Source organism: Ictalurus furcatus, chromosome 4 (assembly GCF_023375685.1).
Source record: "Ictalurus furcatus strain D&B chromosome 4, Billie_1.0, whole genome shotgun sequence".
In the NCBI taxonomy this organism is placed as follows: domain Eukaryota; kingdom Metazoa; phylum Chordata; class Actinopteri; order Siluriformes; family Ictaluridae; genus Ictalurus; species Ictalurus furcatus.
The window spans coordinates 26695203-26710835 of record NC_071258.1 but is presented as its reverse complement, the minus strand read 5'-3'; the positions used below and the strand labels follow the sequence as shown (position 1 = coordinate 26710835).

Below are 15633 nucleotides of genomic sequence, written 5' to 3'. Positions count from 1 at the left end.
ATCATCACTAATCAAGAAGCAGCTTACAAGAAAGCAGAAAAAATAGAGCATATTTCAGATGTATCTAAATTTAACCCGTGTATTTTTCAGCAGTAGCCATTTCTGTTCCTGGAGGATTTTTTTTTCTTTTTTTTTTTTCAAAGGAATGGGTCAGTTAAAAAAGAAATGTATATTAGCATTCTCTCATCACAAATGTAGTCAATCAGCCAGAACTTTTTTGGTGAATGTCATTTGTTACTGTAGTTGTGCAGCTAACTTATACAGAAAGTGCATCTAACTGAAAATTCCCACACATAGTTGATATATTCAGTAGATACAGAGAATTCAGATCTTCAGTGGGGTCACACAGAGATGCTGGTGTGGTATGTTGCACAGCATGACTCACTGTAATCATGAACAAATCAGGAAACATCTCCACTGTTTGGCTGAATCCTGTAACATTGGGGGGTGGGGCAGCCATCTTGGACAACTGTAATTAACTTTCATGTGATTTTTTTTTTAGATTAGCTTTGAACTGTGCCATTGAGAAGAGTATAAAGCCAATGAAACACAGATTCTCTTCTTTAAAAATTTATATTCCCATCAACCAAAGATGACGTGCTAAAGTCAGAAGAGTAAAAAAGTCACCAAATCATTGGCAAACGTCTCCGCTATGAGCCATGGTGTTCTCATGGTGTCCTGGCATTGCGCATAAAATATGTTATTTCGGGCGGCACTAGTGTCTTTAATTTCTCTCAATATGTTTAACTACGTGGTGTCATATTGTGTAGGTTACGTCGTGATTTTATGCTGGTTATTGGAGCTTCAAAGAACCTAGAATGCTTTTAGGCGAAGCTCTGTATCGAAGCTTGTGTTGTTTTCCTGTCATCACGCCATCAATGACTACGTTTGCATGGACAGCAGTAATCTAATTATTGACCTTACTCTGATTAAGATAATAATGTGATTAAGGTGTTTACATGAGTCGCTTTTAGAATACTCCTGTCATGTTCCCGTTTTACATGTTATGGAACATAATTAGATTAACAGCCCGCGTCATTATGTCACGTCGTCCCTCGAGAATTTCACGTATTAACATATAGTTCGTCTTCGTTATGGTACCGTATACAGTTTTGGGTGTTTTTATTTAATTTTTTTTACGAACACTTTAAGTGCAGTTGATTATTTTTCGTGCTATACGTGCTAATAGACAACTGCTTGAAGCTGAGATACATGTATTTTTCCCCACTACAGGCCTATAGTAGGCAAGTATGCGGTTTGGGACACAGCCGAACTCTCTTGTTCGCCGTAAAATGTTGAGAACTGCCATGTGAGATCATGTCCTGTCACAAAATCCGGTGAAACCTCGCACACGACGTTCATAATGTGATTAAGGTGTTTACATATCTGTAATACACGTCCAAAATGCAACTAAAACAGGAGTACTCCACCTGTCTTAATTCGATTAGAGCATAATTCGAGTATGACTTTAATTAGATTAAGGTTGGTAGTTTCTTAATCAAAGTATGGTCTTAATCGGGTTAAGAGTGGATTATTGTTGTCCATGTAAACGCAGCTAATGATAACATTGAAGCCCTGGTTAGTGATTGCTTCGATAAAAGCACATCACTGGTAGGTTTTGAGTACTCTATACTCAGACAATATGCTCTATGTACAAGCATTTTCAATCTCAAAGCCCCATTGACTGGCCATTTAAAAAAACACTGTCCAGCTGAAGCACAATATTCTTGACCTACACTGTGGACCGCTGAACAGTTACACCAATATGTGCTAGCTTAACATCCCATTGCAGATTATTTCCCCGTTTGCTGTTATTATAACCTCCACTCTTATGGGAAGACTTTCCAATAGGTTTTGGAATGTGGCTATTCGGCGTATTAGTGAGGTCAAGGACTGATGCCAGGGTAAGAAGGCCTGGAGTGCGGTCAGAGTTCCAGTTCTTCCCAAAAGTGTTCAGTGGGGCTGAGGTCAGGACCTTGTGCAGGCCATTCAATTTCTTCCACTCCAACTTTAGCAAACCATGAGCTCGCTTTGTGCACACAGCCGCTGTCATGATAGAACATGCTTAAACAAGGTATGATAAGTCCACTGAAGGGAAATCTTAATGCTACAGCATACAAAGTCATTTTAGACAACTATGTGCTTTCAACTTTGTGGCAAATGGGTGTGATGGTCAGATGTCCACATACCTTTGGCCATACAGTGCATAAACACAACTTATGGGTAACTAATAGCATTATAACATTTAGCAATACACAGAAAGACATCTCTGCCCATGTATATTGACCACTAGGGGCCTCTACTGAGCACTTGAGGCCTCAAGAAACACTTGAACACTTCATGAAGCGTCATCTTGTCATCACTAGCTCTGTGTTAACAGGAGAGTTATATGACAGCTTGGCATGGCACTTCATTTTCTCAGGTTCGTCACTGTCTCCACAAACCTGTGTGTTCCTGATTCAAAAAATATTATCTGTCATCCATTCACACGAGTGAAAAATCATTCTGCTGACAATCAGACTGCGTCTCGGCTGATGCAGGTTGTGCAACTTGCGCAATATCAGCACTGTGGTGCATCACACCACATTGAACTGCATGGCATTTAAACATATGCACCAAACTAAAGCTGGATCTTCTTCTCAAAATTAGTGGAGATAGCAGGGTAATTGGTGGATACACGGTAAATAAAATACACACAGATCAGCCTTAAATGATAGGCTAAACATAGGGGTGTCTGCTACTGATTTGGGAATATGTTGCACTCTTGAAGACACCTTACAGTTTGGGTGCAGAATTGAAATTGTTATTGCAATCCTTTTATAAGAGAAATGTTTTAATAGAAAGGTCGAGATATTAGCTAGTACGAGACGGAGAGTGTATACAAGACATTACTAGGTTTGAGATCTCTACGGAGGAGAAATATTTGTCTCAATATTTCTATAAGATTTGTTAATACTCACATTTAAGTCCTAAAAATCCATTACAATTAAATGACCGAACACAAATAAAATACTTCTCATACAGTGCAGCAGAACAGCCAGTGTTCTGAGTAAAATTAACACTTGATCACCAATTATGAAAAACAATCTGCCTCTTAAAAACGTTTTCATGATTAGCTCTTTTGCATTTTTCTAGCTGATTGCAGAATTTTCCCTTCACCATCCATTGTACATGTGATCTCACCTGCTATAATTTTAGCTAATTTATAGTTAGCATGAGGACCTGAGCATCACACCTTTCACCCACCCTTTCAGATACTGCTCCCAGGGACAAATAAACAACAACAAAGAACATACACTTACTGGTGATTCCAAAACCTCGCAAAGGAGAGTGTTCCGTACTCACCGACTGTACGAGGAGGTCGCCGATAGTCTGGCGATCGTGCCAGTCATTAACACAGCTGATCACCTGCTCCAGGAAGAGCTCATGGTGCTCCAGGATTTCAGGGATCTGGTAGAACATCTCGTCGACCAGAGACGGGTCACAGAGCGGCGAGCTCTCAGGCTGCTTCAGTGGTTTCAGGTAGCTCTGCAAGTTTCAACACAAGGTGCACCAGTTACCACAAATAGCACAGTTATTATATCTGTAGTCTGTTGAGTCATTTATTAGTAATGTCAACTCATATAGCTTGTTTTTTGTTTTCTTTTACATATTTTAAATACACGACAATATGATTTAAAAAAAATACGAGAACTGTAGTGTAACAGCTACAAGAGTAAAAGGAAAGTAAAATGCTGCCACAAACAGCTTTGTCCCAAATGAACCATGTGACGATATGCTCAGACATGTACACTACAAGATATATATTCTGACATAACATTTTAAATAAATGATTACTACCTATTATTATAAACATGCCAACTTGTGAGTAAGAGTTTCATTGTGAATGAGCAATACACTACAAAAATGTTTGACTAAAGTACAAAGCGACCATTTTAAAGCTCTATTGATCATACAACATATCAATACATTTCAGCTTCGCTGTAAAACTAGAGTCCCAGGGGTTTGTGTGTGTGTATGTGTGTGTGTGGGGGGGGGGGGGGGGGGGGGGGCAAGCCTGCATGGATAATAAATAATGCAGTGTTTCATAAATACTGTAGTGTTTCCTTATTAAACATGTATTACTTGTTTTTCAAATTCATAAACCTGAGTTTTATTAGTGTGAAAGCAGGACACAGAATGTGTGATAAAATTATACTATAGTGTAAAATATTAATAAAAGGTAAAAGCATAGTGTCAAATATTTTTTATATATATATATATATATATATATATATTCCCCCCAATACCAAACTCTGCTTGTACCTCCTAGGTTGGCTTTGCTTTTGCTAACTAGGTTACATTAACGGGGCAGCTGTGGCTCAGGTGGTAGAGCAGGTTGTCCACTAATCGTAGGGTTGGCAGTTCGATTCCCGCCCGCATGACTCCATATACCGAAGTGTCCTTGGACAGTACACTGAACCCCAAGTTGCTCCCGATGGCAAGTTAGCACCTTGCATGGCAGCTCTGCTACCATTGGTGTGTGAGTGTGTGTGAATGGTTCAATGAGACACAGTGTAAAGCGCTTTGGATAAAAGCGCTATACAAGTGCAGACCATTTACCATTTTACCATTGACATTTCACTTGCTAAATTTGCTTTTGCTAGTTAGGCTTGCCCCAAATGACAAGTACGTCTCTTTCATTCAGTAGATTTAACTTGTGCTCACCAGGTTAGCTTTTGCTTGATATTTCACTTTAACTCCCTAGTTTGCTATGGTTATCATTTGCTTACTAGATTAACATTCCCTCACTAGTTGGCTTTCACTTGTTAAGTTAGATTTTTCTCACCAGTTTGTTTTGTTTTGTACATTTACAACTTTTAGCAGTGGCTCTTATCCAGAGCGACTTAGAAAAGTACTTTTTCAGCTCTACAGAAGACATAAGCTCACTCTAGTACAAACACCAAGCTGGTATTTTGTGTTGTGTAGATTTTTTTTTTCCTGTAGATATGTGTTGCTATGCGAGGTACAAACTGAACCAAAGGACAGAGCTGTAGAACTACAGAAATGCCATGTGTTTTGGATATTTGGATTGAAAAAAAAAAGTCCCTGCTGAAAGAAAAACCAAACAATAGAAATGTCACTGAAATTCTAATGGTTTCCACTACAAATACCATTACAAACCATAAGCTAACCATTAAAACCATTACAGGTCCTTAATGGTATCCATTAGATATAAAAGGCCACCAATAGAAGGCAACAAATTATCAGTAGAGATCCACAGGGACCATTACAGTTTCCATTAAAACTAATACAATTCCCATTACAACCATTAAAACCATTACAAATTCTATGAGGGGTTCTATTGCTTTTTTTTAGCAGGGGTGATGTACAAAATGATTTAAGCAAGTTATTTCCATAACTATCTAATTATTTATTTAGCAGTGGCTCTGTTTTTGTTTACATTTTTTCCATCGCTGTATTTCTGACCAATGAATCAAAGAGTTTTATGAATACATTTTCAACACTATACACCCCTCCACCAGAGTTTTATGTTTGGACAGTGTGAAACAAAACCAAATATCAAATGAACCAAAAGTGTCACATTTCACTCTTATTCGCTCAAGCAATTGGTGTGAAAGTGCCCTAAGATGCCATTAAGCTTCAAACTCTGATAAAGAGGAGTGAGTGTGGGAGTTAGTACAGGTATGAAAACAGAACACTTAATGAAGAGATATTAAGTATTAAGATATGACTCAGCAGTTTGGACATCCAGGGGAGGTTTACTCCTCCAGCTGGGTAGAGCAGGGTGAAGAGTCCCGATGCATATTGTAGGTAGGTTAGCTTTCACTTGGTAGGATAGCTATTGCTAACATTTTTAGATTTCCCTGGCTAAATTTGCTTATTTCTATTTGGTCATCATTTACTCATTCATTTACTTACTGTATTATGGTTTTGATAAAACTGAGTGTAACAGATGTGCACCATCAGTTGAATGTTCTGGCAGAGGCTGTGATTACAGAAAAGCCTCCCTTGACACATTGGGAAATGATATGACCCATATGAGCCACAGTATAACAGACAATACCACCTTACACAGCAGAGGGAGGGCACTGCAGTCCTAAACATTTTAATTTGGATCTCCTCTCTCACAAATATTTCCAAAATACCCCCCCCCAAATCTTAGAATAATGAGGTTGGATTAAACGGTACAGTAAAAGGTCTGCACTTATACAGCACCTTTTAATCTTAGCGGTTCTACAAAGCTTTACACTGTTTCTCATTCACCTGTTCACACACACACACACACACACACACACACACACACACACACGGTCCTAGCCTGCCACTGGGAGCATCTTGGAGTTCAGTATCTTGCCCAAGGGCTCTTTGGCATGTGGAGGGGCGGGGGATTGAACCGCCAGCATACACCCTGAATGGGACACAGGTCCATCACAGGGTAAGATGCAAGTACACATTCAAACACTCACTCACACGTAGGGGCAATTTCCAATTGCCAATCCACCTACCAGCATGCTTTTGGGAGAAAACCAGAGAACCCAGCAGAAACCCACACAGACACGGAGAAAACATTCACAGAAATTGCACACATACAGTAACTCAGGGTAGCTCAGGATAGCTCCAGTCTAGAAAGCACCTACACAAATCACATGGCCAGGACTGAGACCCTTAGGAGGAGCTTCTTCCCCCAAGCCATTAGAACTCTGAACTTCTGATCACTACTCCTGATCCTAACACTAACACACACACAGCACAAGTATATACAGGAGCTCATACATAACACATGTTGCACATGCACTGAACACACTTTACACTTTGCACTGATCACTTCAGTCCCCTCTGAAACTTTTGGTACGGCAAAACATCTGGGTTTGAGATCAAAAGATGGATATGAGATGAGAGGATTTCTTTCCTGGTAGTTACAGCTAGATGTGTTAAACAACATAAAACATAGAACCACCTATTTTTAGGTGAGCAAAAGTATAGGAACAGAAGTCTTGAAATAAATTCAAGTAAATAACACTTCATATTTGGTTGCATATCGTTTGCTTGCAATAACTGCATCAAGCCTACACCAAACTGATGGCTTTTACTTCAGCCTCTTTCAGTTGTTTGTTTTGTGGGGTTTCTCCCTTCAGTCTCCTCCTCAGGCATACTCAACTGGGTTAAAGTCTGGTGATTGACTTGGCCAGTCTAAAACCTTCCACTTTGTCCCCCGATAAAGTGCTATGTTGAGTTGACAGTCTTGAATTGTAGCCTTGGAGTGTAGCCACTTCTCCTCCAAGATGCAGTTAAGGTGGCTTTGGGCACCTTATAAAGTGCCCCCTGGTCAGCTCCTGCTAGAGCTTTATTAGGCATGTCCCACTGGACATAGCCCATAAGACAGAACCAGGATCCGCTGGAGATATTAGACATCACTATTAGGTTGGGAATGTCTACAGATCCCCCAGGAGGAGCTGGAATCTGTTGCCGGGGATAGAAAAGTCTGGATTTGACATGACCCAGGCCAGGGGAAGCAAAAGGAAAATTAATGAATGCATGCATGAATAGGTTGTTCTGGACAAAAGCGTCTGTCCAATGCAAACAGTTGAACAAAAACCTTTCATAAGAAATGATTCGTTTTTCCTTTGTAACTGGCCTTGCTAAGGGCGGTATGAGCGCCTGCCTCTCCACGTGAGTTTATTCAGTGTTTAAGCTGAGTGACGTTGTACACAGGGCTGATTTAGAGCTGATAAACAGAGCGAAGCCACTAATAGCTGCTGCAATTGTGCACTGATGGGAACCGTTTTACTGCCGCAGCATCTCAGGCCAAACCAGGTGTAGTCATGGTGACATGACAGTGATACACATGCTGAAAGAGCCTGTGGGTCAGGAACCCCTCAGTCTGGACTGGTGGCTTTCATTATCTCTCTCTCTCTTGCGCTCTCTCTCTCTCTCTCTCTCTCTCACACCCACACCTCTCTCACAATCTCATCTATAATACACGCACAAAACTAACAGTTTTATTGATGTGAACTGTTATATAACATGGAGTGTCAAAGAGTGCAAATGACATCCTTGTGACAGCCAACAGGGGGGAGAGAAAGAAGAACAGAAGGAGAGTTTGAGAAATGGAGACATAGAAAGAGATAGAGAAAGAGAGCTGCTGTACCTGAATCAGTGTTCTCAGAGAATCCACATATGACTGTTCAGTGTCCAGTAGCGTCATCATGACATGTCTTCTCATATCCTGCAGAGAGACAACACAGTGAGACATCAAATCAACACATGCACATTTTATTTGTATAGCACTTTTAACAATGGTCACAAAGCTGCTTTACAGAAATCTGGATATAAAACTTAATTTTATCCCTAATGAGCAAGCCAGACGCGATGGTGGCAAGGAAAGATTCCCCACGGCGACAAGAGGAAGAAACCTTGAGAGGAACCAGACTCAAAAGGGAACCCATCCTCATCTGGGTGACAATGGATACTGTGATTATAAATCATTTCTCTTCTATAACTGTATAACAAAGTCTATCCCTGTCCCTGTGAGGACCATCCACTGACATAATTATTAATGCAGATAATTAACGCTATGCCTACTGTACACCTAAATCGAACCTTAAAATTAACCGCAGATACCAATCAGAAACCGAAAAAAAAAAAAAAAAAACGGTTGAAATCACCTACATTTTATTATACGGATCACATTGCATCACACAGCTGTCATGCTTATCAAGATTTTAAAAATAAAATGAAATATATTTTTCATTATTAAAAATGCATAGCTAGCAAGTAACTGGCAGCTAGTGTGACAGAGAGGATTTTTTTATAGCAATATAAACCAAAGTGTTACCATCAAGGGTTTTTCAAATATAAATAACTATATAGCTAGCTAGGAAGTTAGCTACTATTACTTTAGGATATTAAATGCATTAACTAAACAAAGGCAGTTACTGCATTAAGCTAAACATTACAGAACCTAGCTTAGCACTGTAACTTCAATAGGGTCCTTTAAGCATGCTGTCAGTAGTGACTACCTGAAATTTTCAGCTTCTTAGGCATTCTCTTATTCTTTTATGCATCTTTCAAACAAATAATTTAACTGCATTAGCATACTGAATAAAGCTCTATTCTAAACCATTATTTATGCCACTTGTCATTGCATTCCAAAACGGTTACACGGAAGCAGGAACGTAATCTGGAGCTGAGATTAAAAGTTTGCTGTTAGTGGTATGAATAAATGAATGAATGAATGAATGAATAAATAAATAAAGGACACCTGGCATCTAATGAGAAGAAAGTACTTTCAATGGGTGATATACGTACTGTTATCTAGTTCTTTAAATATTATACCGACACAAGACAGTGCATGACTAAACCACACAGTTACATTGAGACGCATAAACAAAGTCACCAAGACTCAAACATACAGATTTTGCAATGATGTGAACTGGCTTGCCTCTAATCAAAATAAGAGTTTCCTGTTTACACGGTCATATCTCCATACAGAGCCAAAAATCTGCCTGCTCCCTAAGACGAGATGTGATTGAGCACGACCCAGTATTTACATTTACATCAGAGAGAGAGAGAGAGAGAGAGAGAGAGAGAGAGAGAGAGAGAGAGAGAGCAACAACCTCCTGCCCATTTTTTATACATATCAGTGTCATAAGTGTCTGTTTGATAACTCATTATTTGAGTCAAGTATGTACTGTAGGCATGCAGTTAGCACAGTGCTAAGATGGATGCTAAAAGTTTCTTTTCCTTATTAGCTTCAAAAGCCTTGTAACCTGAAAAAGCAACCATCACACACCAAACATGTTTCCCTTTTTAAAATGTAATTTTATATATATATATATATATATATATATATATATATATATATATATATATATATATATATATATATATATATATAAAAAGGCATAAGGCATGCAGTTAGCACAATGTTAAATTGGTTGCGAAAAGTCTCCTTTACTTGTTAGCTTCACTACCCTGAAAAAGCAACTAACACAGACCAAACATGTCTTGACTCAGACTACATTCGATATAAATAGGATATTGTGTATGTTTAACTGTTGGCTTATATGTTTAACTGCTGAAATGTTAAGGTAATAAAAATAGGGAGGAAACGTAAAGTAGAAAAGCTGGGAAGCAGAACTAGACTCTGAGAAGCCCTATAATTCAGGAGTGTATCTATGTTCCCAGGATTCTATGTTTCCCAGATTTAAATGGCACATGGTGATTAAAAGCTGGAGTTAGGCTTTAGAATAAATGAGAGCTGGGACATGTTCATACTTAACATTTTTTTCCTATTATGACCCTTTATTGTGTTTTACAGGCTACTGTATGGCATTTCTTCAGTTTAGTGTATACATTTGACTATTGTTCATGCATGGAACTATATGAATGTATACCAACAGCTATTTTTAGAGCAGCACAACTAAAGGATCAGCATGTGCAGCCTGGTTAGTTTTCCAAGTGCATAACATTCATAAATTTCAAGTGTGGGTGAAGGATGGATTTTAAACTAATGTATGATGTTATTCATTTAAATATGTTTTTGGTGTTTAAAGTTAAAAGGTAATAAAGTTGATAGGGCCCTGGCATGGGTCCTGACTACATAAAAGCTTTGGAAAAGTTTACTTAATGTGTGTTAACAGATAATATTGAACTGGGGAACAAAGAGGCCTGGGAACATAGGAATGACCCCTACAATTCAATATATTAATCCAATAAAAATAATTCAGGCATATTCACAGTCCAAAGTCAAACACACATCCAACATTCAAACCAAGAGAGACACCCTCACATTTTCCTACAGTGTCCACAGAAGACATACACTGTAAAAACGTAAAGGGCAAAGTAGAAAAGTATGTGCAATGTAGAAAGCATCCAATAGCACAGTACAGGAATAATAGATTTGTGTTTTAAATTTTAATGCTCATAATGTCCTTGAGGTTACTGTGGTCAATCGTGTGGTCTGAGTGCTGTTAGATCTGTAACTTCTTCCTAATGAGAAGAGGGAGAATAGAGGATGTGCTGGATGACTGGGGTCTTTATGGAGCCAGGCTGCTTTACTAAGATGGTGTGTATGGTAAAAGTAATGAAAGGTGTTGTAAGTTGTGAGGCAGTGATCCTCTGAGTGGTCCTCATAACTCTCTTGAGTGTTTATCATTTCTATAACAACAATTTAAATTAGGAATTTGTATGCTGGATGTATGTGTAATCTGACTAATTGAAAGCGCTACTTGCCAGGCTTATGTTCAAAAGTTCAGAAAGCACTTTGAACACTTATGTTACTTATGCACATAATAGACCCTGATGTAATATATGGGCTGTAATTACAAAGCAATCATATTCCACAGACGTGTAGTCCACATGGGTTTCTGGGAAACAGCAGGTCACATTGTGTAATCTAGAGGAGCAAGAGAACAAATTGGAACAAAGAAACGAGGGATATTTTTGTTTCCCTTAATAAGCTGAGGTCGGCGGTGCTTCATGTGTCATCCTGTGTGCGAGGGAGATGTTCAAGGAAGGACAGAAATAAAGAAAAAGCAAAGAATTAAGGAGTTGAGAGAAATGGATGAAATCCCCAAGAACAGCAAGAAAAGATGGATGGCTCGCTTGGGCACAATGAAATCCACAGTGGCTTTATGGATTTTAAATATGCATCCAGCAGATTTAAAACATCTTCTACACTCAAAGGGTCATTAATTTTTCAAGCCCAGCATGAGTGAGAACTTAAATACTCTTTAAAATCAGTGCATGGGATGAGAACTGATACCGAATGTCGGCGACAATGGCATCCAATCCAGGTTAATTAGTCCTGACTATGCTGTGATGTCCCATGCTCGACAGGTGAAAGCTCAGGAAATCCACCGACACATGAAATAGGCATGACATCAAAATATTTAATATGTATAAATAATATTTAAAGGAAACCCAAATGCAATCAATCAATCAAGACATATTTGCTGTCCCATGTTTGCTCCTTTGTTTTTGCACTGGAGTTGCAAGGCTAATGCAGAGCTAATTATTATGTGCATAATAAGTACATGCACACATCTTCCACATCACATGCTTCCATTCCTCAACACAGAACAATTGAAGATACCTCACTAAAGTATGGAAGTGTGTGGCCTATGAAAGTCAAATAAATAAATAAAAAATTACATTCCCAGGAGTTCTTTGGATGGCCTGGCTAGGTACTGTAATTCTAATCAACTACACTATAGTGATAAGTGGCATCCGCAATTATGGAGATGCCTCTGTAAAGAAAGGCATGCCAGATCACAAATTGTATACTATTAAACTAACCAGTATGTCAAAACAATGCCTATGGCTATATCCCAAATTTACTGAATGTAATGAATTCATTTCTACTTACTTTAGTTTGACAGCTACCCATCTACTGTAAACCTCCAGTAATTTGTAAACTATTACACTTCTCTTGGTTGCAAAATAACACAATATTCTATTAAGATTACTGAATCCTCTGCTTCCACCCTTGCTTCCAAGTGGCACACTATTCAGTAATTTTTTTCAGGTCCTAGACCTAATCTGAAACAAAGGGGCCCAGAGTAATGTCTCAAAGCAGAGGAAAGATGTGACACCAGTGCTGAAATGGTCTGCCAGCTGCAATCACAAATGCAGAACTTGCCAATTTCCAAAAAAACACTTTACTTCCTCTTGATTAATTTACATTTTTATTTATTCCCTTGGCAGACTTATCCAGAATGATTAACAAGTGATTAACAACCAGTCCAAGCACCAAGCTAAGCAGTAGAGCCTTAAAAGTGTTGTTCAAGGACCCAAAGGTGGCTACCAAGTAGTCATTGGATTTGAACTCACAACCATGCTTAACCTCTAGACCCTTAATTTCCACTACTGTACAAGTTGAGCAGCAATCTGAGAAGTGTAGAATAAGGATGTGAGGCAAGGACTGTTTGGAAGCAACAGGAGAGACGACAGACAAAAAAAACAACCTATTAGGGTATTTCCACATATGCAGCGTTTAGTCTGTTTGAATTAAACCCTGGTGTGTTGCCTCTTTGGTGTGCTTCAATAAGGCAGGTGGGGACACAGCATGGAACAAAAGAACTGGTCACCTGACCGATGTAGTCTCGGTCCGCTTCCAGTCGAAGAGTGGTTCGATTGCACCAAGAAAACAATTTAATCAGTCAAACAAGCATGCAAAGTAAAGGTTTGTTTATCTTTAATAAAAGTGTTTCCCTCAGTTTTTTCCTTCACTTTTTGGTTGGTTTAACTATGTGTAGTGTGAAATGAACCCAGCAGCAAATTAACCAAAAGTATCAATTTTGCTCTGATTTGGACTGCGTTAATGGACTAATAGGTGTGAAAATGCCTTTAGTGTGTATAATTGTGTTAAGCAACAGCTTAAAAACACTGGCTCTAATTAAGTTAACACAGACTTGCTACAATAAGAAAGAAATATGAAATCAATTGGAACTTACAGCTTGTGTATAAATAAGGCCTTATTAATACACTCACCATCCACTTTATGCAATTATCCAATCATGTGGCAGCAGAGCCTTAAATGAAATCATGCAGATGAAAGTTAGGCACTTGAGTTCATGTTCACATACAATATAAAAAATTTTTTTGGGTCCAGGGGCGGGGGTGGGAGTGGCGGTAGTGGGGTAGAAGATTGGTGTCCGGTTGTTTGTCTAAGTATTTCAGACACTGCTGGTCTCCTGGGGGGGAAAAAATAAACAATCATTCACTAAGTGGCAGTCCTGCAGCCTGCAATGTCGTGTTGATGAGAGAGGTCAGGGGAGAACGGCCAGACTGGTTCAATCTGACAGGACAGTTATGGTAACTCAAATAACCACTCTTTACAACCATGATTAGCAGAAAAGCATCATACAGTGCAAAACATATTGAGACGAATAGGCTACAACAACAAAAATCTACATTAGCTTCCACTCCTATCAGACTCACTGAAACTCGGCATTTGAAGATCACCTTGACTTTTTTCCAGTCTTCAACTGTCCAGTTTCAGTGAGTGTGTACCCATGATAGCCTCAGACTCCTGTTCTGTGCTGACAAGAATGGATCCTGATGTGGTCCTCTACTGTTTCAACCCATCCACCTCAAGTATTGATGTGTTGTGCATTCAGACATGGTTGTCTGCATTCCATGGTTGTAAAGAGTGCTTATTTGAGTTAATATAGCCTTCCTGTCACCTCAAACCACTCTAGTCATTCTCCTATGAGCTCCCTCATCAACAAGGTGTTTGAGCCTGCAGATCCTCTGCTCACGGGATGTTTTATTTGTTTTTCGCACCATTCTGTGTAAACTCTAGAGACTGTTGTGTGTTAGCTTCCTAGGAGGTCAGGAGTTTCTGAAACACGCAAACCAGCCCATCTGGTACATCCGTGCCACAATCACAGTCACAGGGATCTTCATTCTGATTAGATAACTTCATGAATGTGCAGGTTCCCATTACTAAAACTGTTTAGAGACTGACCTAGAAGAGTCACTCCTTATCAGCAACTTACTGTGCATCCGGAAAGTATTCACAGCCCTTCACTTTTTCCACATTTTGTTATGTTACAGCTTTATTCCAATATGGATTAAATTCATTATTTTCCTCAAAATTCTACAAACAATACCCCATAATGACAACGTGAAAGAAGTTTGTTTGAAATCTTTGCCAATTTATTAAAAATATAAAACAAAAAAAGCACATGTACATAAGTATTCACAGCCTTTGCCATGACACTCAAAATTGAGGTCAGGTGCATCCTGTTTCCACTGATCATCCTTGAGATGTTTCTACAACTTGATTGGAGTCCACCTGTGGTAAATTCAGTTGATTGGACATGATTTGGAAAGGCACACACCTGTCTATATAAGGTCCCACAGTTAACAATGCATGTCAGAGCACAAACCAAGCCATGAAGTCCAAGGAATTGTCTGTAGACCTCTAAGACAGGATTGTATCGAGACACAGATCTGGGGAAGGGTACAGAAACATTTCTGCAGCATTGAAGATCCCAATGAGCACAGTGGCCTCAATCATCCGTAAACAGAAGAAGTCTGGAACCATCAGGGCTCTTCCTAGAGCTGGCCGCCCGGCCAAACTAAACGATTGGGGGGGGAAGGGCCTTAGTCAGGGAGGTGACCAAAAACCCGATGGTCACTCTGACAGAGCTCCAGTGTGTCTCTGTGGAGAGAGGAGAACCTTCCAGAAGAGCAACCATCTCTGTAGCACTCCACCAATCTGGCCTGTATGGTAGAGTGGTGGAGTTTGCCAAAAGGCACCCGAAGGACTCTCAGACTATGATGAAACAAAGATTGAACTCTTTGGCCTGAATGGCAAGCGTCATGTCTGGAGGAAACCAGGCACCACTCATCACCTGGCCAATACCATCCCTACAGTGAAGCATGGTGGTGGCAGCATCATGCTGTGGGGATGTTTTTCAGTGGACATCCTTGATGAAAACCTGCTCCAGAGTGCTCTGGACCTCTGACTGGGGTGAAGGTTCATCTTCCAGCACAACGACCCTAAGCACACAGCCAAGATAACAAAGGAGTGGCTACAGGACAACTCTGTGAATGTCCTTGAGTGGCCCAGCCAGAGCCCAGACTTGAACCCGATTGAACATCTCTGGAAAGATTTGA

General features: G+C 39.6%; 1 protein-coding gene across 1 annotated transcript in view; it reads right to left on the bottom strand.

Annotated features, from left to right (window-relative positions):
• The window catches only part of LOC128606242 (rho guanine nucleotide exchange factor 17), a 135286-nt gene that overhangs the window by 37259 nt on the left and 82394 nt on the right, over window positions 1-15633 (bottom strand). The window contains exons 3-4 of the mRNA XM_053622279.1: window positions 8153-8230; window positions 3346-3528 (exon numbers count right to left, since the gene is read on the bottom strand). Of these exons, the coding sequence (XP_053478254.1) occupies window positions 3346-3528; window positions 8153-8230 (261 nt within the window). The remainder of the gene's footprint in view (window positions 1-3345; window positions 3529-8152; window positions 8231-15633) is intronic.